Genomic DNA, 21,900 nt, shown 5'->3' on the forward strand with positions numbered 1-21,900 from the left:
GCCACGACTGTAGTGCTCTGAAGGCCGTTTTCACTTAATCTTCAGCTAAAAATAGTCCCTACAACTGCTCTGTTACTTCCTGTTTTAGCAATATTTTCCAAAATAAAGAAAATAACAAAATGGTAAGTTGTTCAATAAGCTTCTAAGAAATAAACTGAAGCTCCCAAGGAATGACACAGATAGTTTAGAGAGGTAATGGACTTAAAATGTAGAATTAATACTCACTGCGGCCAACCTTCAAATGTTGACACAGTGAATAAAGCCAACATTCCCATTAGCACATTATCAAAGTTGAAATCGCTGTTCTCCCAGATGCGTTCCCTGACCATGGGGTGATTCATATCTCCATCCTTATACACCACAAATGTGCCTCTAAAATTAGATGCATGCACATCTTTTAATAAACAGCGTGATAAGAAATTGTCAAGAGCTTTATGTCGTGTGAAAAAAAACCCACTGACTTGCACTCATCTGGAGTGTGTCTGGCTTCGTCAGTGCAGCTGTAGAATCTGCCCTATAACAGCAAACACAGAGAAGTTACACTGTTACAAACACTCACTCGACACACTCTATATATCTGCTGAGGGTGTTAAAATCTTATCATGCTGAAAGTGTGAACATGAACCTTGAAAAGCTGCACTCCAATACACGCAAACATGAACTGGAGGAGGGTTGTGACAATTAAGATGTTACCGATGGTGCGGATCGCCACAAACACGCACTGCACCACATTCTGTGAACATATAAACAGCAAAAACGATGTGACTAAAAGGCACCATGTTACACTTTTGTATGTACACTGAATAAATTGTACAGTACAAACAACAATATTGTCACAGTTGCTGCAGATTTGTCAGCTGCACATCCAAAGGTGCTCTGTTAGACTGAGAGCTGTTGACTGTGGAGGCCATTTGAGTTCAGTGAACTCATTGGCACGCTCAAGAAACCAGCTTGGCAATTCGAGCTTTGTGACATGGTGTGTTATCCTGCTCGAATTAGCCACTAGAAGACAGAAGACCACACTGTGGTCATAAAGGGATGGACATGATCAGAAACAAAATGCTGGTAGGCTGTGGCGTTTAAAGGATCCTCAGTTGCTACAAAGGGACCAAAAAGAAGATCCCCCACACCTATACATCACCACCAGCAGCCTGAACCGTTGACACAAGAGACAATGGATCTATGCTTTCATGTTGTTTACACCTAATTCTGACCCCACCACTCAAAAGTCACAATCTTACAATCTTCTGTTATCCATTTTCGATGAGTTTGTGTGAACTATAATCTCAGTTTCCTGTTCTTAGCTGGCAGGAGTGGTAGCTCTGCTGCTGTAGCCCATCTGCTTCAAGGCTTGATGTGCTGACATGATCTTCTGCATACCTTGTTTGTAACAAGTGGTTATTTGAATTTCCTGTTGTCTTCCTATTAGCTGGAAGCTGTCTGGCCATTCTCCTCTGACCTCTGACATCAACAAGACATTTTCAGCCAAAGAACTGCTACTCACTGGCCCCGTATTTTGGACCATCCTCACTGAACCCCAGAGATGAATCCCAGTCTATGAGCACCTTCTGAAATACTCAGACCAGCCTGTCTAACACCAACAATCATGTCATGTTCAAAGTAAATTCAATTTCCTTTCTTCTTCTGATGCTTAGTTGGAACTTTGGCAGTTTCTCTTCACCATGTCTACACTCCTAAATTAGTGTTTGCCATGTGAATGGCTGATTAGATATTTGTGTTAAGTGATCAGCGAGTTTACATGACACTGATTAAGTGTGACATGACATGAAAAGGAGGAGCTGAGGTGCAAGCGGCTTGCAGATGCAGCAGGCTGAACGGTGCACCCTTTATGAGATTTGCTAATTGGATACATAGAAGGGTATCAGCTGAGCCATCAGCCAATGTAGGTAGGCAGCTGTTATCAGCTTGGAGACCAAGCTTTACTTGGTGCGCTGTCTGAAATAATGCTTAAATGAATATAGGAATAAAACTAGATAGAATATAGCTGTTTACCTTTAATCCCTTGGCTCTGTTAATGGCTCGAAGAGGCCTGAGCACTCGAAGCACTCGGAGAATCTTCACCACAGAGATGGCACTTGAGCTGGAAGAAACAAGGAAAAGAGATTAGAAAAGAAAAGTTTGAGCTCATAAATTAAAAAAAGTTATCCTCAAATCTCTTCTCTTTGCTACAACTGCTCCTGATCTTTCTGCCAGAACCCAACAGAAGAACCACAGCTTGCGTTTCACGTGCATCTACTCACTGCAGAAAGAAGGACGTGAGTGACACACTGACAACCAGCAGGTCAAGAAGGTTGAAGGCATTTCTACAGAAGGAGCCAGTGTGCAGAAAAGCTCCATAAACAGTCATCTAAACATGAGTGAGAGGGTGAAGAAACAAAGTCAGAAACTCATTGCACTGCCATGTACTTCTGAGGTTTACTAGTGCATAATTTTCTATTAGATTTGGTTCTTTACAGCCACTGCAGCTGTTACCTTAAGTACGATCTCCACAGTGAAAACTGAAGTGAATACATAATCAGCATATCCCAGCACCTGAGGAAGACAGAAGCTAAATCAGTTCTCAGTCTAATGAAGATAATATTATGAGTCAGTAAACATGTAGGGAATATGACAGGAAAAGCGAGTGAAGCTTGGCCTTACAGTGTTCCTGAATGAGTGGGATTTAATGGGATCCTCAGCAGCCAGTGAAATACTACTGAGGATGATGAAGATGAGGATGAAGTTGGTGAAGTAGGGGTGATGGATGAGGTTGTGGCAGGCGACTCGTAAACTGAAGAATGGAAAATGGGAAGGAAATCACGTGCACTGCACTGGTATTAGATTGTATCCCTTCAATCATTTCTCGGGTTCATGATTATTTAAAATTACCAGTTTTTCTTTCCGAGAATGAAGAAGGAGCTTCCATCGGGTATTGGTACAATCTTTTCTTTGGGTCCGGAGAAATCGGGCTTCAGAGGAGCCACTCCTACAATAAAGACACACTTATAATCACTGTTGGTCAAGATAGTTAATATCTCTCTGTTGGGTGTAATGTCGATCAAACTCACCCTCCAGGCCTTCGATGACTCTCAGCTCCTCATTTTCCTGCCAGTCGTCATCTTCGTTCTGCTCCCGAGACAAAATATCAGCGGTTACTTCGCTTTCTATAAACATTCAATATAATATATAAAAAGATTTCAAAGTTCCTTGCCCCTGCATCTTCATCCTCTTTCTCTTCATCTTCATCCCACTCTTCTTCATCTTCCTTTTTCTCTCTGAATAAATAAATGTTCATACACTACTGTTATGCTTCAAATAACATTTTATATTGAATACACTGACGCGTAAATGCAGCAGAAATTAAAAGAACGTGTCGCCGTTTCCTTAAGCATATCGAACCAAGCTGCAACCTACACAGCTGACCTAAACTCGGTGTGGGAGGGACAAAAACTGGGATGGGGGATGGTATGTGATAATGATACAAAAATGCATTATGACCAAACATCTACACTTTGGTCATGTCTGTTTAAAGGGTATTGTTCCCAAAGTCATGGGATTTGCTCAGATGCAAATCTAAGCCATGCTGCCATGTTGTTTTTAGAGAGAAGAAGCTTTCTCACAGCTTTCTGTATGTATTAACGCAGATCTGAACGCTCCAGACCAGGGGTAGGGAGCTTTAGTCCTCGAGAGCCGGTGTCCTGCAGGTTTCAGATATCACCCTGGGTCACCACACCTGACTCAAATGATTAGTTCATTACCAGGCCTCTGGAGAACTCCAAAAAATGTTGAGGAGGTAATTTAGCCATTTAAATCAGCTGTGTTGGATCAAGGACACATCTAAACCCTGCAGGACACCGGCTCTTGAGGCCTGGAGTTCCCTGCCCCTGCTCCAGACCAAACTACTAAGCTTTTTTAAAGAGGTGATGAGATTCGCTGATGCTGAGTTTCTTGAATCAGTTCCATCTGATTAACTTGTTGCTACTTATCCTCTTAATTGCTATGGAAGGAGTAGGGAAGAGCTGTGAAATATTTGTGTATATAGTCCCAGAGAGGGACATAATGCTGAGTTCACAAATTTGGGTGACTGTAGCTACAGTGGGGCAAAAAAGTATTTAGTCAGCCACCGATTGTGCAAGTTCCCCCACTTAAAATGATGACAGAGGTCAGTAATTTGCACCAGAGGTACACTTCAACTGTGAGAGACAGAATGTGAAAAAAAAATCCATGAATCCACATGGTAGGATTTGTAAAGAATTTATTCGTAAATTAGGGTGGAAAATAAGTATTTGGTCACCTCAAACAAGGAAAATCTCTGGCTCTCACAGACCTGTAACGTCTTCTGTAAGAAGCTTTTCTGTCCCCCACTCGTTACCTGTATGAATGGCACCTGTTTGAACTCATCATCTGTATAAAAGACACCTGTCCACAGCCTCAAACAGTCAGACTCCAAACTCCGCCATGGCCAAGACCAAAGAGCTTTCGAAGGACACCAGGAAAAGTATTGTAGACCTGCACCAGACTGGGAAGAGTGAATCTACAATAGGCAAGCAGCTTGGTGTGAAAAAATCAACTGTGGGAGCAATCATCAGAAAATTGAAGACATACAAGACCACTGATAATCTCCCTCGATCTGGGGCTCCACGCAAGATCTCATCCCGTGGGGTCAAAATGATCATGAGAACGGTGAGCAAAGATCCCAGAACCACACGGGGGGACCTGGTGAATGACCTGCAGAGAGCTGGGGCCAAAGTAACAAAGGTCACCATCAGTAACACACTACAACGGCAGGGAATCAAATCCCGCAGTGCCAGACGTGTCCCGCTGCTGAAGCCAGTGCATGTCCAGGCCCGTCTGAAGTTTGCCAGAGAGCACATGGATGATACAGCAGAGGATTGGGAGAATGTCATGTGGTCAGATGAAACCAAAGTAGAACTTTTTGGTATAAACTCAACTCGTCGTGTTTGGAGGAAGAAGAATACTGAGTTGCATCCCAAGAACACCATACCTACTGTGAAGCATGGGGGTGGAAACATCATGCTATGGGGCTGTTTTTCTGCCAAGGGGACAGAACGACTGATCCGTGTTAAGGACAGAATGAATGGGGCCATGTATCGTGAGATTTTGAGCCAAAACCTCCTTCCATCAGTGAGAACTTTGAAGATGAAACGAGTCTGGGTCTTCCAACATGACAATGATCCAAAACAGGCTTAGGGCGTCGGGGGGTTCCCCGGAGGCATCTTCCTTGGGGGGCTCAACCCGGGGTAGCGGTCACGTCCGGTTGAGGGCTCTGTTGGCTCTCAGGTGACTGTTTCCTCGCGGCTGCGTGCAGCGGGGCTAGGGGAGGGTCTGTGCTGACGGACGTGGGTTACTGACCTGGCAACCTGGCTGCCCCTGGGTGGGTCCGGGATGGGCGTGAGGTTTTGGGGGCGCTCCGTCTCTGGGCTGGGGCCCGGGCCGGGCCTCGGGGGCTCGGGTCCTGGTTGGTGTGTTGCCGGGGTTGTGGGCGGGTGGGTGCATGGGGGCCCGGCCCTGGAGCAGGGTGCCGCCGGTGCATCGAGCCGCCTGGGGGGCTCTTCAACTGGTGGGGGGGATGGTCACATCTTGCAGGAGCTTTCTTCTCTCAGGAACTCTCTGCAGGAGGGGGAGATACAGGAGAGGTGGAGGAAGATCTCAGCCTGGGCGTTTACCGTCTTATGTAGTCTGGAAGATGTGTGGTTGGTGGGGTGGGTGCAGTTTTCTCTGTGGTGGGGTTGGGTGGACTGTCCAGGGCTCTGTGGAGCCGGGGGGCGCTACTGCACTGGGCCCCGGTCTGATGGGCCTGGGCCCCCCTTCCCTGGCGGGTCGCGGAGGGTGGGAGTGCCTACTGGGGTCAGCGGGGGAGCTGGCCCCAGGGAGGGGTTACCTGCCCCTCCCTTCCTTCCCTCCCCATCTCCAGCTGCCTCCCTCTTCCCGCTCCTCCACAACCACCCACACATGCAGGGCCTTGGAGTGGGGGTATGTCACCAGGGTGCAGAGGAGGCTACCCCCCCCCCCCCGTCCCCTTCTGGCTGCCTCTGCCTCAATTTTATCCCACAACTTAGACATTCACATTATTCACACTCTCATTACACATACATATAGGATCTTGGGGGTGGGCACAGTCACGGAGTCCAAATCACCATCAGGGTGTATACATCACCCCTGACGTCGTTGCCCACCTCTCAATTTTAAATACACTTAGTCATTGAGGGTTAGCAGGAGGGACTATGCGCTTACCTGCTGCTCCTTGGCAGGTAGCTCCATGCCCTCCTGGGTTTTAATTGCACCTTAGAACACATATGCATCAACACTACAATGAGCGGGTGGAGGGAGGTTTGGAGTCTTCTCCCACCCCCATTCTCTGCGGCCTGCTGGAGCGGGAGGGCTAGTAGGAGGAGTTGGCCGTCCGACTGCGGTCTGGGGTGTGGGGCCTCCCTGCTGCTGCGGAGTCGGGGTGGTCTGCCTCTCCCCACCGCAGGGAAAAGGGTAACACCACCTGGGTCTGGGTGCAATTCCCCCCTCCAGGGGCAAGGGTACCTAGACCCGGTTTGTAGAGTACGCTTGGGGAGTGTGATTGTGTGTACAGCGTCTCTTTATGTCTGTCTCCACGTTGGTTGAGTGTGGAGTGAGTGCATATGAGAGCATGAGGGTGGGAATGGATGTTTGTGTCTGTGTGTGCCTGTATGTCTGTGTCTATATGTCAGGTTGGGTATCAGACGCCACCTCTCTGGGGACACCTCAGGCCCTCCAAGGTTTGGAGGCCTATCTCCACCCACCACCACTTCCCCTGCCGGTGGCGGACTCCCTCAGGTGTCGGTGTGTTGGTGGTTCTTTGTGTCTGGGGGTGGGCGTCCGGGTGCACACCGGCTCACTCCTTGGCGGCCGCTTGTCGGGGCCTGGGGCCTGGGGCTCGCTCGGGCCCCTTTGGAGGTGGGGTGCCCCCGGCCTCTCGGCCTAGGGCTCGGTCACTCAGGCGCAGCTGGGGGCCGGCGGAGCTCACGGGCGCGTCACTGCAACTCCCCCTGACTTCTGCTCCGCGGCTGCTGGGCGAGCCCTCATCTGGGACTCTCCTCAGCTCTTACTGGGACAGTGGCGCGGCTGCCCCTCTGTTGGTCTTCCATGGTCTCTTGTGTTCTGGGGGCCTCTGGATGTCTGGAGTTTTGATCTCCTCCATACCCGCTTCACACCCTGGAGGACGGGGCTGTGGCCCCCCCCACACTCCCTAGCAGATCATTACATGGAGAAACCTTTGGAATGCAAGCATGCTGATCCACACAGGTATGCACACATGGGTATTCACAGACGCGGACTAAAGCTTTCTTGGCTGCTGCCTCAAAGCACACTGTGCGCTGTCTATCTTGCGTGCTGCACAATATCGTTTATTACTTAGTAAATACTGATATCTATGACTAGCTAGTTTATTGTGATGGTGCTTTGTTTTCTCTATTATTATGTTGCTCTTTGTTGTTTGCTGTCTCCTCTGTTTGTTTTTGTTTGTTTGTTTGTTTTTTTGTTTTTTTTCTCCATACAGGTGACCCAGGAGTTTTTTTTTTTTTTCTCTCTCTTCCCCCCCCTTCTCACCGTCTCTTCTCCCCTTTGGTTTTCTTTCTTTCTCTCCCCCTCTCTCTCTCATTCATTCCCCCTGTCCTATTTATTAAAAAAAAAAAAAAAAAATGACAAAGGATGAACTGAAGCTCTGCCATCACGTAATGTCGCATACTGCTGTTTCTGATGTCATTTAAGAAAAAAAAAAAAAAAAAAAAAAAAAAAAAGACAATGATCCAAAACACACCGCCCGGGCAACAAAGGAGTGGCTCCGTAAGAAGCATTTGAAAGTCCTGAAGTGGCCTAGCCAGTCTCCAGACCTCAACCCCATAGAAAATCTGTGGCGGGAGTTGAAAGTCCATGTTGCTCGGCGACAGCCCCAAAACATCACTGCTCTCGAGAAGATCTGCATGGAGGAATGGGCCAAAATACCAGCTACTGTGTGTGCAAACCTGGTAAAGACCTATAGTAAACGTTTGACCTCTGTTATTGCCAACAAAGGTTATGTTACAAAGTATTGAGTTGTATTTTTGTTATTGACCAAATACTTATTTTCCACCCTGATTTACGAATAAATTCTTTACAAATCCTACCATGTGGATTCATGGATTTTTTTTTTTTCACATTCTGTCTCTCACAGTTGAAGTGTACCTCTGGTGCAAATTACTGACCTCTGTCATCATTTTAAGTGGGGGAACTTGCACAATCGGTGGCTGACTAAATACTTTTTTGCCCCACTGTACATCCATCTGCAGTCTATATATCAAACTTACTCGACTTTTTTCTTCCCACCACCTCCTGCCAAGTTGTCCACAGCGATAGCCAAGAAGACATTAAGCAGGATGTCTGATCACAAAATTAAGGAATTGCTGTTTATTCCTTTTGAAATGAAAGACCAAATTTAATATTTAGACTGTTCTAGCTGATATCATTGCTGATAATCATTTGTTGAAAAGGATACAGTTACCACAGACAAAGAGGATGACAAAGTAAATGCACACCACCATGTTAGGGAATATTGGCCCTCCGTATGCCATAATGCCATCGTACATCACAGCGTTCCAGTCCTCTCCAGTGAGGATCTATAACAAAAGTCCATCCGAGATGAACAAGAAGGAATTCAACAGACAGAGGGAACGAGATCTAATCAATACCATAAAAAGAAATGCTAAGCAGTGAGCATAAGAGAGAGATGTTTGGAGATGTAAATCACCTGGAAACATGTGAGCAGCGCCTGAGGGAATGAGTCAAAGGTGCTTCTTTTCATCTGAGTCTCATCAAAGTTGAATTTGCCTCCAAACAACTGCATACCCAGCAGGGCGAAGATGATGAGGAAGAGGAAGAGCAGAAGCAGAAGGGAGCAGATAGCTTTCATAGAGTTGAGCAGTGAAGTGACCAGATCAGACAAGGCAGCCCAGTGCCTAAAAATGACAGGACATCATGACCACACATCAGGATGGGCAGATAGGGCATGGAAATTTGTAGTTCCCTTCTCACGTAAGGTTTAATCACTAATTACCGAGTCATCTTAAATATCCGGAGCAGTCGGATGCAGCGTAGCACCGATATGCCAATGGGCGGGATGACTTCGAATTCTACGAGGAGTGTCTCGAGAATACCGCCACACACAACAAAGCAATCAAAGCGATTGAACAGCGCCATAAAGTAGATCTGCAGACCAAAGGCGTACATCTTCATCAACATCTCCAGAGTGAAGAGCAGCAGCAGGATCTTATTGGCTCGCTCTGAGGGACAAAAAAAGTAACATTTGTTCTTATATCACTGACTCATTCAGAATCAAAGCATAGAGATGGTTGGGATCACAGGTTAGAATAAAAATGGGCGGGGCTATTTATTACCTTGCATTTCTGTGAGCCATTTCGGCTGCCCGTAATGCTCTGAAGCGCTGGCCACAGTGTTGAGAAACACCAACAGAAGCACCAACCAGTAGAAGTTAGTGGTCTTTACTGCAACGCGGCAGTTCTTCCTGAGAGTGTGATTCAGCTGGCACAGCTGGTCACTAAAGAAAGTGTAGAATGAACATCTTTACTGCACGCATACTAGACATGTACAGTCAAAAAATATTAATATGACATAGCACAATCCCACCACTGGCCTCAGTACTGAGTGATCCCACTCTGGTCTACAAGTTCTAACCACTTACAGAATATTTAGGAGGGAAGAAATTTCGCAAGCTGATTTGTTTCATTGGTGTCATCCTTCTATAGTTTGAGCGTGGGCTCAAATTCAGTGAGCTCTTTAAAATGATCAATTTTTCAGTAAGTTTGTAAAGGCACACTGCATCATTAGTTGATTGATTTTATACACCTGTCATAATGGGACTGAAAACGCCTTAATTCAAAGATTTATAGTTTTTGTAGACTGCACCCATAAATTAATTTATCTGGTTTGAGTTTTCTTTATTTCCAATTTGTGTTATTTTCACATCCTGTGTATAGTACTTTATGTTACCAGCTCTCATTTAGCCAAAATTTGTGTTTAGCATTTAGCGTGCAAGCAGGAAAACCGCTTGTGCCTGCCTGAGCTGTGATAAAATCATGATATCATATTTATTTTTCATAATTATTTTACCATTAACTTGAAAAGAAAGTCCTCTTTGTTTCAGGTGTGAAAAAATGCATCATTTATTTAAACCCACTGAGCCTAAAGTTATGCATAATTCAGTGAGAAATATATCTTCTTGTAGCGTAGTACGTCTTCTCTTATTCTTACCAGAAACTATTGGCCATCATCTTTGCCCTGTGAAAGAAATCAAACAAGAGAGGAACATTAATAAAATGACACCATCTCCTCCACAGAAAAAATGATTTAAAACAACGTTGACCTTTTTGTTTCCTTACATGAGAGACGCACAGAAGCCACTATCATCATCCAGGTATGCTATATCATCATCAGAGTCTGACTCTGCTGAATGCACACACACATACTGGCTGTTAGAGATTATCACGTAAAATGAAAAATAATAACAGCAACAAGCAGCAGCTATCATACCTCCTCCATCCTCACTGTGCTTATACCAGCCAAACTTCTTCATCATCTTTTTCTTTGCAATTGCAGCACCTTCAAAGACACATAGAGGCAGATTAGTATGTACAAATGTAAGGATTTGAGAGTTTATATTTGAATGTAAATGTTCTCCTAACTAACGTTTGTTTCCTTCTTCGTCCACATCCTCGGCCTCTATGAGCCAATCCATGTATCCTATCATGTCCTCCTCCATCTGCTTGCTCTCCTGCGCCTTCTGCAGCTCACCACGAGCGACGGCCTTCTCTCTTTCTTTAGAGAACTCTCTGTGCTCATAAATACAAGTACAAGCTTAATAACAACAGGAAAACCATTAGGGACATATGCGGTAGATTCGTTTTAAAGTATCGCCTTTGTTTCTCATTGCACAATTCACGCAAAGGAAGTTGAAACCTGCAGTGCAGGGACTACCCACCCGCTCAACACACCCAATACAAGGTTGATAATGAAAAATGATCCAAAGATGACCAGAGAAACAAAGTAAATCCATGGGATCTCATAGCCAATAGCATCATTCATCTGCACAGAGACAAAGGCATAAAGAATTGATAAGTATTGTCAATCAACAAAAGAAAACAAAAGAAAAAATGGAGCTTGAAAACTGTGATCTAGCAATATGTATGTGTACCCAGTAGAGTACATCTGTCCAACCCTCCATAGTGATGCACTGGAAAACTGTCAGCATGGCAAAGAAGATATTGTCAAAGTTTGTGATCCCTCCGTTGGGGCCCTCCCACTTGCCCCTGCACTCAGTCCCATTAGTGACACAGAAGCGGCCGTTCCCAGCAAACGCACAAGGTGTTGGATCATCCTCCACCATCAGACCTGGAACAGGAAACAGCAAGAGACCAAAAGGCTTTGAGTCTAGAAATAAATGACATATGGAAACTCCACAGAATGACACAGACCTGTGCTCATGAGGTAGCACGTCTTGTGCATCCTCCCAATGAAAAGCTCTAAGCCGATGATGGCGTAGATTATGATGACAAACATGACCAGCATACCAATGTGGAGCAGGGGCACCATGGCTTTCATGATGGAGTTCAACACAATTTGTAAACCTGACAAGACAAACACCAACGTTAACCACAAAAAGGCAGAAAAAGAGGAGGAAGTTTAAATAACAAAATTAAATTTGACCTTTTAAGATTAAAATGAATTTTTGCTTTGATGAAGAATTTGTATAGATGTGAACAATAAAACAAAAAAAGTTAAGAATACAATTAAAATATATCTAAAAAGAACAAAATGTTGAAAATAATAAATAATAATAATAATACTAAAAATAAATAATCTGCTTTGTCTTTTCCCCCCCTCAGTGCAAACCTTCACTTCATACTAATATCCCAACAAAACTAATTGTAGTTGACGCACTTGGCACTCCAGACACAAGTCGAAGTGGTCGTAACACTCTGAACGCTCGGAGAGCTTTGACATCCAGGCCTCCAGGTTTTCCTGCAGCATGATGGGCCTCACCGGGCTTGTGATCTGTCATTGCTTCTGCCATCACACTGAACAACCTGCAGAGTCAGAAAATAGCCGCTGCATTTGACTTTTCGTACTAACAATACAACATTCGTGGATGCAAAATGTGACTTTATAAAGTACACAAAATACCCAACAATGACGATAATGAAATCAAGCAAGTTCCATCCGCTGCGTATGTAGGCGCTCGGGTGCATGACTAAGCCGTAGGCAAGAATTTTAGTGAAGGTCTCAATGGTGAAGATGACGAGAAAGACGTACTCAACTTGTTCCTGAGAACAAAAGAAAAGGTAACACGGGGATGGTTAAGTAAAATTGGAAAGACCTTTTACAGACGGAATGTGAAAAAAATGGACGAAAACTAAAGAAAATGTCAAGTTATTGTTAGGGCTGACATTTAGAGGCTGTTATTTCTTTTTATCACACATTGCAACTGGTTTTTACTCCTGCCTAATGCGAAAAACAACCTGTGCAGTCATTAAGAGCTGATACTGTTGGCTTTCTAACCTCTTAACCCACTGTCTAACACACGCATAAGTCTGCCAACAGATCCCTTTTCTGTAACCTTCAGCTTAAAGCTTCTAATCAGTGTCACTGTCACTGGGACTTTACCTCATGCTGACACTATAATCCAGGAACGAAGTGCTTTAATCTAAGAAGATGGAGCTTGGAAAATCTGTAACCTCCCCCAAAATCTGATCCAAAAGTTATGATGATAACGGATATAGTTAAGTCTCCAATGAAGAATATCTTCAACTGTCCGCTCTGTGAAATCTAACAAAGAGATCTACTATCGTCTATCCTGCTGCGACTGTGTGTCCACTACACATTTGACTAAACGGGTCTGAGCTCAAACTCAAATACCGAATCAGCTGTTATCTGTCTGCAAACAATGTCAGGATTAGGTCAAACAAAGCAAAATTATTGCATGACTTATTTTATAAATGTATTAAGTTATTATTTAGTCATAGGAATCTTTCATGATTAATAGAACTTGCTTACAATGTGACAACAATATGACATTTTATTCACTGGAAAAAGAGATCAGAAAAAAAAACAGAGTGCTGGAAGGAAAGAAGAGGCAGATGGTTGGTGTTTAGGTAAGTCATGATCCCAGATAGATGTCACGCCAATGAGGTTGTGGCACAACTTTTTCCACGCTAACGCATCACCATCCACCAGAGCACCAGACATACTGACTGAACTAATAAAATGATGACTGATAATACATATCAGGCATGTGTGTCTCAGATAGATAATGGTCACGCTCACTGCACTACCACCAATATGGATGAATGAATGGAATCAGTCACTTATATTCGATCCAACAATGAAAATGATTCCAGGAAGGCAAAGGGAAATCTTCTTACTGAGAGTAAAGCTGTAGAAACCAGGAACAGAAAAGCATAAAAATTGTAAAAGAAGATCAGAAATGTCATCACATGACAATACAAAGTGTTAACCTTGTTATATTTCCAAGGCTCAAGCCTCCTTTCTGAAGTCTGATGAAGGCAGCTCTATATGATCAAAGCACCAGCGTCTCTTTGACGTTTATAGATAACAAGACTTCCTCCATGTAAGATCTTTCATCAAACATTTTTTCCTCTTCACACGTCCTCCAACGATATGATCTCTTCGTCTATTTGACTTTCTGACACCACTGCCAAGTATCCACAGATGTGTCTCAAAAATGAATAAATCTGTCATGTATCCTGCAAATTAAGAAGTAAAGGTGAGGCACTGTTAAAGATGTAAATTCACTTTCCTTCCTTCCCTTCTGTGTAGTGTTACAGACCTTCTCCTTTCTACACTAAGTTGGGTTTCCCTTTGCAGGAGTCAGGATGCCTGAAGTATAGTCCTCCACACAGAGGTTAAATAACGAGCTATGCATTGTCTACCATTCCTCTTGCATGCCTTGCCCCTGCTTAAATGTCTAAATAAATACTTTCTCTGCAGACTAAGTCTAAATTGTGCACTTGTTGGAGTCTTCATTTAATAGTAAGGTTTTAGACTTCTGCATGGCTACATCTCTTTAAAGGCTCTCACCAGTTGCCCACAAAACTAATATGTCCTCGGGGACCTGTTTTCCTGGCCACTAAAGTAAAAACCTAGCAACTCAACAAGTGTCAGCGTGTGGGAAATGCTGTGAACCAGAGTGGCTGGTGTCTGTGTTTGACGAGCAGGATTATTTGGTTAGGTAACAGGGTAGGCATTTGGACAAAAGCAGTTAGAGCTGGGCATACCGGCCCATAATAATGACCTTCAGGAGTAGAGACTTGGACCCTTTAGACAGCGAGCTGGTCCAGCCTCTTCATCACTGGCTTTTACCTTAATGTTTCTAGATTAGAGATGCCATCAAAACAACTAAATAAAAAAGTGTGCCAGTTTGTATCACATACAGAAGGTGTTCAGTAAGTTATTCACTATCAAGCTGTTTTATTCATATCCATCCATCCATCCATCCATCCATCCATCCATCCATCTTCATCCGCTTTATCCGAGGCCGGGTCACGGGGGCAGCAGCCTAAGCAAAGAGGCCCAGACCTCCCTCTCCCCAGCCACCTCCTCCAGCTTATCCAAGGCGTTCCCAGGCCAGCCGAGAGATATAATCTCTCCAGCGTGTCCTGGGTCTGCCCCGGGGCCTCCTCCCGGTGGGACATGCCTGGAACACCTCACCCAGGAGGCGCCCAGGGGGCATCCTTTTCAGATGCCCGAACCACCTCAACTGGCTCCTTTCGATGTGGAGCAGCAGCGGCTCTACTCTGAGCCCCTCCCGGATGTCCGAACTTCTCACCCTATCTCTAAGGGAGAGGCCAGCCACCCTTCGGAGGAAGCTCATTTCTGCCACTTGTATCCGCGATCATATCCATGTGTCCAAAAACATATCTTTGACCCACACTATCATCTGTGATCTGGCATATAATGTACAGGGTGGGCCATTTATATGGATACACCGTAATAACATGGGAATGGTTGGTGATATTAAAGTCCTGTTTGTGGCACATTAGTATATGTGAGGGGGCAAACTCCTCAAGATGGGTGGTGACCATGGTGGCCATTTAGAAGTCGGCCATCTTGGATACAACTTTTGTTTTTTCAATAGGAAGAGGGCCATGTGACACATCAAACTTATTGGTAATGTCACAAGAAAACCAATGGTGTGCTTGGTTTCAATGTAACTTTATTCTTTCATGAGTTATTTACAAGTTTCTGACCACTCATAAAATGTGTTCAATGTGCTGCCCATTGTGTTGGATTGTCAATGGAACCCTCTTCTCCTGCTCTTCACACACTGATAGCAACACCGCAGGAGAAATGCCAACACAGGCATCCAGTATCCAACCATTCCCATTTTATTACAGTGTATCCATATAAATGGCCCAACCTGTATATTTTTGGTGGCTTTGTTAAATTATTTTATATTTGTTCACTGAACACTTACTAGTTTGTGGTTGGTAGGGTTGGAATCATCATCTGGAAACGGCTTGGTGACACCCATGGCCACACAGTTGGCAAAAATGGCAAGAAGAATGAAAATGTCAAAGGGCTTGCAGACTCTAGTTAAGGCAAGAGCGGGCCTTGTGAATGTATCTCTCCAGGAAAAATAGATGAAACAAATGATTATTAATGAATGTGCATCATATGCAGGATTAAACATACACAAACCAAAACACAGTACATGTGCAGAGACAAACACAGCAACTCTCTCAGAGAAAAGGATATTTCCACTCCACCAGGGCCAGTGCAGCCATCCGGATGGGGTTGCTAAGGGTGAGGCAGCAAAGAGCTCGGGGGGCCCTGAGGGCAGACTTGTTTGCCTGCATCGCCTTCTTGGCGCCCCCTCCTCTTTTCCTGACCGAGCCAGTTGACCCGAGGGTGTCTGATTTGCCTGCATCGTCCCCAGGGAGGGCATCTGAAAATAAATAAGTCAATATATACATAAAGATTAAAAAGGCAGGGTGAAAATGCGCATTTTCACACACAGTGAATGTTAGCTCTGTTGGGCATGGGTTGAGTTGTTTTATTGTAAGTAAGGATATATACATGCAAGGTAATTGTTTCTTTTATTTTGGGGAATAGATTCAGTGTAAAAAAAAAAAAATTAAAAAAAAAAAAGCAAGTTAAACAATGTTTTGTCCAGTTCCAGTGTGCATTTGCACACAGTTTCAAGTCATGTTACTCTAGCATTGCTTATGTGAGCTCAGATTTTATTATCTAACACAATTAGGAAAGGATTTGACATGTGGCTGTGGCAACAGGGAGGTATTCTGTCCCGGAGGCCTCATATTATAAGACCAGATGTGACCTACTTCTTTAGTGGGAGCAGCGTGGCACTTAGCCCGGCCCTATCCCCAAGTAGACCCACGAACACCTGTTGACAAGGCACTGCACAGAGAATAAGCCTGAGGGTACTTTTATCATCCCATCCGTGAACAAACTAAACGAGCAGCCAAGACATAAACTGTCTGCCCTAGTAAGAAAACGTGAAAATATGAGACCAGCTGTGCATTTTCTGGTTATTATAAAAGCCCTTTTTTATTTTACTAGTTAGGTTTTGTTACTTTTCAGAAAAGCGTCATGACAAAAATGTTTATGCTCATCTTACGTTTGTCTGTTCCCACTCAGAATAGCTTTACAGTGCAATAAAACATAGCAAATGTTACGCGTGGAGGTATACTATACACATTCCTGAAAGGCTGACAGACCATACCTTTCTTTGCCGGGTCCATTTTCACAGGTTAACGCCACGAAATCACTGAAGAAAACGCACCATCAACTCCTCACAAAATCTGTGATGCGTAATGGATCACAGATTTGAATTTGGCCCCCAAAGAGAGAAGGGAAAAAATAAGGACCATCTGTAGCCTGTCATTTCATATCCACATGCAGAAAGCCGGTGCAGCTCAGAGGCTGCGGGCCATTCTGCTCACCGCCAGTTTGTAGCCCATAAATCCAATTAAAGCCGCTTTCTGGTCATTTCTTGCGGTGTGTAAATGAAGACTGCAATTAAGTTTATCTATGCGGGCACACAACGGTGAGGAGTATTAAAACAAACGCGTGCATATATTCGCGGCGGCCAGCCGTCAGGATTAAAGTAGCTGAGCCGTTTAAAAGGATGACAAGGGAAATCTTTCAAGGGGAAGGTGGAGGTGGAGAAACTCTCCGGCTCTGTGGGAGTTTGCTGCGATGTTTTAGTTTTGAGAGAGAATAATATTAAGAAAATAGTCCATCAAGATGAAGAAAGCATTTGCAAGTTGGGACCCCAATATTTCAGGACCTTGGAGAGAAACAGCCACTGTATGCAGTACCGAAAGGCCGGCGACGGGGGGCGCCAGTCAGCAGTAAATCACAAGACTGCAAAAATATTCATCACATTACCTGAAAAAGAAGTCACAAACAAACAATCGATCACATTTTTAAAGATCATCTGAAGCTTTATTATTTTTAGGAACATTGTTCACAGTACGTTTACTACAATAGATATTTGCTGACAGTTTGTAACCAGATCGATTTGATAGAATTTTTTGTGGATGGTGCTAATTTCAGGAAATGAGAGACTTTCAGGTTTTTAAAAAGTGCTTTGTTGCTTTATGCGGCAATTAAAGTGACAAATGGTGCACAGATAACAGACTAGACAAACACTTATAATCAACAAAAACTATTTTTAAAAAAAGGGTTTGCTGAGTTTCAACAAAAAAAAAACCCTCAAATGTCCTTTGAACTGACTTTAACACCTCACAGGTAAATAAATATTAACGTTAATATTCGAATAAATATCTTTCTAATGCAAACCTTTAAAGATGTGCAGTTTTCTTACTTTAACTTTCTGCCTTTCAGTCATTAAAATACATAATCGGCCCAAGTATAAAATCTTTGGAAGCATAAAGCAGTTTTTGGATAAAACTTATTTGGTTCCTTGAGCATTGTCCCCAACTCTCAGCAAGAATATAAATGAGCTGAAAATTATTTATTTTAATAGATACGTGTTGCTATAATAACTAATTTAATTTACTATGTGGTTTTGAGAACTACACATTGAACAAAATAACCATAAATATTGAAAACGTTGATTTTTCAGGTGGTGCAAACATGAGGAAATTATTATCATTTACTCATAAATAACTGAAACAGTAATTTGTCCCTGAGGTATCTATTAGCATCCAGTAGGGACCAGTATCTCCACCTCTTGGTCATCCTGGTAGATGCTGTTCATGTGCTGGCATTCCTGTTATGCTTTTGGTTGTCCACAGCTGGCTTCAGTCCTGAACCTTCTCTACTGAAACTGCCCCCTTTGCCCCTGATGTTGATGATCTCCATCCTTTGGTGGTAACTGACTAGGGTCGTCTGCAAAGGGAATTGCTGGAGAAATCAAGGAAGAAGACACAACAAAGTCAGTTTTTCATGCTTCACTGGCATGTAATCAATATATAACCCATGTTTCCCTCAGAAATATTTATATGAATATTACTACTGTCTAGGTCTGCTGTGCTTTCAGGCTTTTTGGTTTCGTAGCCTTTCCTCAGCTCATCACTGTCAAGGACCTGGATCTGAGCTACCTAGGGTCCCTGAGCAGTTATGGACTTGTTTTATATTATATGTGTTTTTGGTGTTGCTGTCCCTCGTTCTCCCTGCTTGCAGGTATACGTGTGTGTGTGTGGATGCAGGTGTATCTGGGAGCACCTGTTTACAGGCACCTTCAGGCCTAATGGGTGTGCCAGGTGGTTGGCCCCACCTGAAGACCTTCACACACCTGCAGCTGATCAAGCCTCGTCAGAGGAGCTGCTTAAGAGTGTGATGGAGCTCTATCCGACGCTGGATCATTGCGTGACTTCACATTAGTCTCTCGGCCAGTTAGTATGGTTAGTCCGCATTGTGTGTGTCTTACGGCTGCCTCTTTGCTATTTCCGCAGGAGAAGCGTGGAGACGAGAGGGAAGCGAGCACGGGGTGCTCAGACACTGAGGAGCGGAGACAAGGAACACTAGCACTGGGAAGAGGACATGTCACGGGAGTCAGGAACGCACTGAGGATTTATTGTTATTGTCCATTCACTGTAAATAAACGCACTGCTTGCATTCAGAGCTCCGCGCCTAGGTCCTCCTTTTCCTCACATCCCCACGGTTGGCCAGCATCAACCGTGACAATCTCATCCAAAATAAGACATGTCTCAGCAGGAAATCTAACTTGAGCTGTGCTGGAGGCAACCTGATGTTCATACATTTGTCTGGTTATTCATAGCAACACTAAGAAAAAAAACCAAACGATTTTAATAGTCTCACATCCTTCAAAATGTTTTATAAGTTGTTATATCATTAACATTGTGAGAAATTGTGTTGTTGGGAAAAACGAATCAAACAGGAAACACAAATTAAACTGCACAAGAACTTTGAGAGAGTGGACGATTTTCCTCAGGTTCTTTAAAACATTTTGATAGAAACAAAAAAATGCTACGAGTGTGATGAGGGTGAGTAAAAATGGGACCAGTGAGATGAAAAATGTTGCTCTATGCCGAAGTCCAGCCATAATTCTGTCAAACTGAGGAGTGGACACCAGTACAGGGGTATAAAACCACTCACACATTTAATCATGTGACATTTTGCTAAACTACTGATAAATCATTGGTTCTGCCCAGTTTAAATATCATTTCTGAAACATAATTATCTTCACTCACGGTTCTGAAACTGCTGCGCTGTGTATCTGGTTAGGAGAATCCCAAAACCCTCAATGAGAGCGAGCAAAATTCCCCCCATCATTGCAGAGCCCATCATTGTTAGAGGTCCACCTGGAGAAAAATGCAATATTCAGCGAGTCACGCTAATTATCCCAATGTAGAAACCCAATTCCAAAAAATTTTTGTTTACATTTTACACAGCATGCCAACTTTTTCAGAATTGGGGCTGTATTTACTGACACAGAGAGACACAGTGGTGTATTGTTTCTTTTGAGCTAATGAGCTCCTTACTGCGTGCTGCTAGGATGGCTCCAGTCAGCGCACCACTGGTTATAGAGTTCCAAGGATCCTCTTTCCCTCTCAGACGAACCAAACCACAGTCAATTGTGGAAAAGAGCCCTCCCCAAACAGCAAAGCTACCTGCAACATAAGAAGTAACCAGACTTCAGCTACTTTTATGAAGCTAACTGTACCTAAACAATTTAATCTACACAAAAAATGATACATTACTAACTAACTGCCATGTGTAACAAAAAACAGGAACTGCTCACCTCCAATCTGTGGAGCTCTAACTCTCACTGCTTTTGCACTCCCTTTCAGCCTGTGTCCAACACCCTGAAATATTAGAGCTCAGTTGAATTCTGCCTTTAACAACCTGACGAGCCAAAGAACAAACAAAAACCTGTGTTTTGAACTCACAGCAGGGGCATTTCGAAAGCCCTTGACCGCCTGGAACACCCCTCCTCCAATTGCACCCATTGTGAAAGCACCTCCACAGTCATCCACTATCCTCCAGGGGCTGCGTTAAGAGAGAAATGGATTTCTATGTGATAGGAAAACTGACAATGGAGATATATCTGACAACTAACATCCAGTTCATATACAAAATGCAGAAGTTATCAATCGCGGTCTGGATGAAGCCGAAGACAATATGGGCACAGTTCTGGCTGAGAAATGTATATTACCCTTGGATGAAGAACTAGTTCCTTAAAGCCACACAAATAACTAAATGCTCACCTCTGAGTTATGTTTGTGTTATAAAACATATCAAACATCATAAATGAATATGTCAAACAGTAGTGAAAGAACTAATGAGGTGTGGAGAAGGGAAGTGACAATTTAGTATTCTCCTGCCATAGCCCAGCTGCTTTGAGGGTTGATATGTTGTCCATTCAGAGATGCTATACTGCACACTTCAGTTGTAAGGAGTGGTTATTTGAGTTACTGCTGCCTTCAGTTCAAAGCAGTCTGCCACTCTCATCTGATCTCTGACATCAACAAGGCTTTTTCAACCATATGACTGTTGCTCACTGGATATTTTCTCTTTTTCACGCTGTTCTCTGTAAAACCCTAGAAATTATTTTGTGGGGAAAAGGCTGTAGTTAAACAGTTTCGGAAATATTGAAAAGATCGGCCATTCTGTCAAAAGCAATCATGTGATGTTCAAAATCAATAAAAATAAGCTGTTTGAACTTCTCCAGCCTGAACTTCAGCAATGCGTCATGACCATGTCCAGATGCCTAAATGCACTATGTTGTTGCCAAGTGACAGAATGTAGGTTTACATTAATCAGTAGGTGGACAGGTATGCCTAATGAAGTGGCTGATATCTGGATTCTTTATCCCGTTCCTTTGAACTATCATTAAAGTTTGACTTGTAGGGGATCAACCTTGGCTCGAGGTGTGTCTTAACTTGATAAATAAATAAATGAAGCTTCGTGTACTGCCTGTTTGGAACCATATTTTGAAATTAATCCACCCTGAACTATTTTTAATTTCTATCCTAACTCCAGTTGTCACTTAAAAACAGCGACATTTTCAGATAAAGGTGACTCTACCAGCTTATTGTGTGTGCAGAGGGCGCCTCCATATAACATCTTTATGTTTTTTATATGCCTTTAATAAGCAGGCCGCAACAACCGCAGAGCCTTTCTGCTCACTCTCACGTCAAAGCTGAGTATGAAATTTAAGAAAGTCAACACTTGACTCCAACTTAATTAGTTCTAAAATACAAACAAACGCTTAAAATCTAATCTTACCAGGGCTCTCGGGCATACTCCTCCATGTCTGTTTACGTCGTCTTCGTCGAGAAGACGTGATTACGTCATCATTAAGCGCGCCGTGTATGCTGTTTTGGA

General features: G+C 43.6%; 2 protein-coding genes across 2 annotated transcripts in view; both read right to left on the reverse strand.

Moving 5' to 3' along the window:
• The window catches only part of cacna1fa (calcium channel, voltage-dependent, L type, alpha 1F subunit a), a 29,386-nt gene extending 13,728 nt beyond the window's left edge, over nucleotides 1–15,658 (reverse strand). Inside the window, exons 1-25 of the mRNA XM_085394043.1 lie at nucleotides 15,536–15,658; nucleotides 12,226–12,365; nucleotides 11,983–12,128; nucleotides 11,517–11,669; nucleotides 11,237–11,433; nucleotides 11,024–11,127; nucleotides 10,732–10,874; nucleotides 10,576–10,644; nucleotides 10,425–10,488; nucleotides 10,297–10,323; nucleotides 9,423–9,583; nucleotides 9,083–9,308; nucleotides 8,777–8,984; nucleotides 8,525–8,645; nucleotides 8,337–8,409; nucleotides 3,212–3,275; nucleotides 3,069–3,126; nucleotides 2,890–2,986; nucleotides 2,662–2,791; nucleotides 2,494–2,553; nucleotides 2,262–2,368; nucleotides 2,014–2,101; nucleotides 626–733; nucleotides 462–514; nucleotides 226–372 (exon numbers count right to left, since the gene is read on the reverse strand). Coding sequence (XP_085250169.1) covers nucleotides 226–372; nucleotides 462–514; nucleotides 626–733; nucleotides 2,014–2,101; nucleotides 2,262–2,368; nucleotides 2,494–2,553; nucleotides 2,662–2,791; nucleotides 2,890–2,986; nucleotides 3,069–3,126; nucleotides 3,212–3,275; nucleotides 8,337–8,409; nucleotides 8,525–8,645; nucleotides 8,777–8,984; nucleotides 9,083–9,308; nucleotides 9,423–9,583; nucleotides 10,297–10,323; nucleotides 10,425–10,488; nucleotides 10,576–10,644; nucleotides 10,732–10,874; nucleotides 11,024–11,127; nucleotides 11,237–11,433; nucleotides 11,517–11,669; nucleotides 11,983–12,128; nucleotides 12,226–12,365; nucleotides 15,536–15,592 — 2,801 coding nt within the window. The 5' untranslated portion in view covers nucleotides 15,593–15,658. The remainder of the gene's footprint in view (nucleotides 1–225; nucleotides 373–461; nucleotides 515–625; nucleotides 734–2,013; nucleotides 2,102–2,261; nucleotides 2,369–2,493; nucleotides 2,554–2,661; nucleotides 2,792–2,889; nucleotides 2,987–3,068; nucleotides 3,127–3,211; nucleotides 3,276–8,336; nucleotides 8,410–8,524; nucleotides 8,646–8,776; nucleotides 8,985–9,082; nucleotides 9,309–9,422; nucleotides 9,584–10,296; nucleotides 10,324–10,424; nucleotides 10,489–10,575; nucleotides 10,645–10,731; nucleotides 10,875–11,023; nucleotides 11,128–11,236; nucleotides 11,434–11,516; nucleotides 11,670–11,982; nucleotides 12,129–12,225; nucleotides 12,366–15,535) is intronic.
• A 1,830-nt stretch (nucleotides 15,659–17,488) lies between these two features.
• Nucleotides 17,489–21,847, reverse strand: timm17b (translocase of inner mitochondrial membrane 17 homolog B (yeast)). The gene is made up of 6 exons (XM_085394047.1): nucleotides 21,802–21,847; nucleotides 20,463–20,562; nucleotides 20,315–20,378; nucleotides 20,055–20,183; nucleotides 19,764–19,874; nucleotides 17,489–18,453 (listed from the first exon to the last, which is right to left on the reverse strand). Exons 1-6 carry the CDS (start codon nucleotides 21,825–21,827, stop codon nucleotides 18,368–18,370), a joined length of 516 nt encoding a protein of 171 aa, XP_085250173.1. The 5' UTR covers nucleotides 21,828–21,847; the 3' UTR covers nucleotides 17,489–18,367.
• Between the last annotated feature and the right edge of the window lie 53 nt (nucleotides 21,848–21,900).

This window comes from Rhamphochromis longiceps, linkage group LG20 (genome assembly GCF_057381845.1).
Source record: "Rhamphochromis longiceps isolate RC_006_pf linkage group LG20, R_longiceps_female_GT1.1, whole genome shotgun sequence".
Lineage (NCBI taxonomy): Eukaryota > Metazoa > Chordata > Actinopteri > Cichliformes > Cichlidae > Rhamphochromis > Rhamphochromis longiceps.

What these genes read in the sequence shown, in the direction of transcription:
- timm17b (XM_085394047.1), bottom strand. Translation starts at nt 21,827, where the DNA reads ATGGAGGAGTATGCCCGAGAGCCCTG. An exon ending in TAGAGCTCCACAGATTGGAG is followed by an intron (nt 20,184 to 20,314) that starts GTGAGCAGTTCC and finishes CTTATGTTGCAG; the next exon opens with GTAGCTTTGCTGTTTGGGGA. An exon ending in AGCGCAGCAGTTTCAGAACC is followed by an intron (nt 18,454 to 19,763) that starts GTGAGTGAAGAT and finishes TGATTTCTCCAG; the next exon opens with CAATTCCCTTTGCAGACGAC.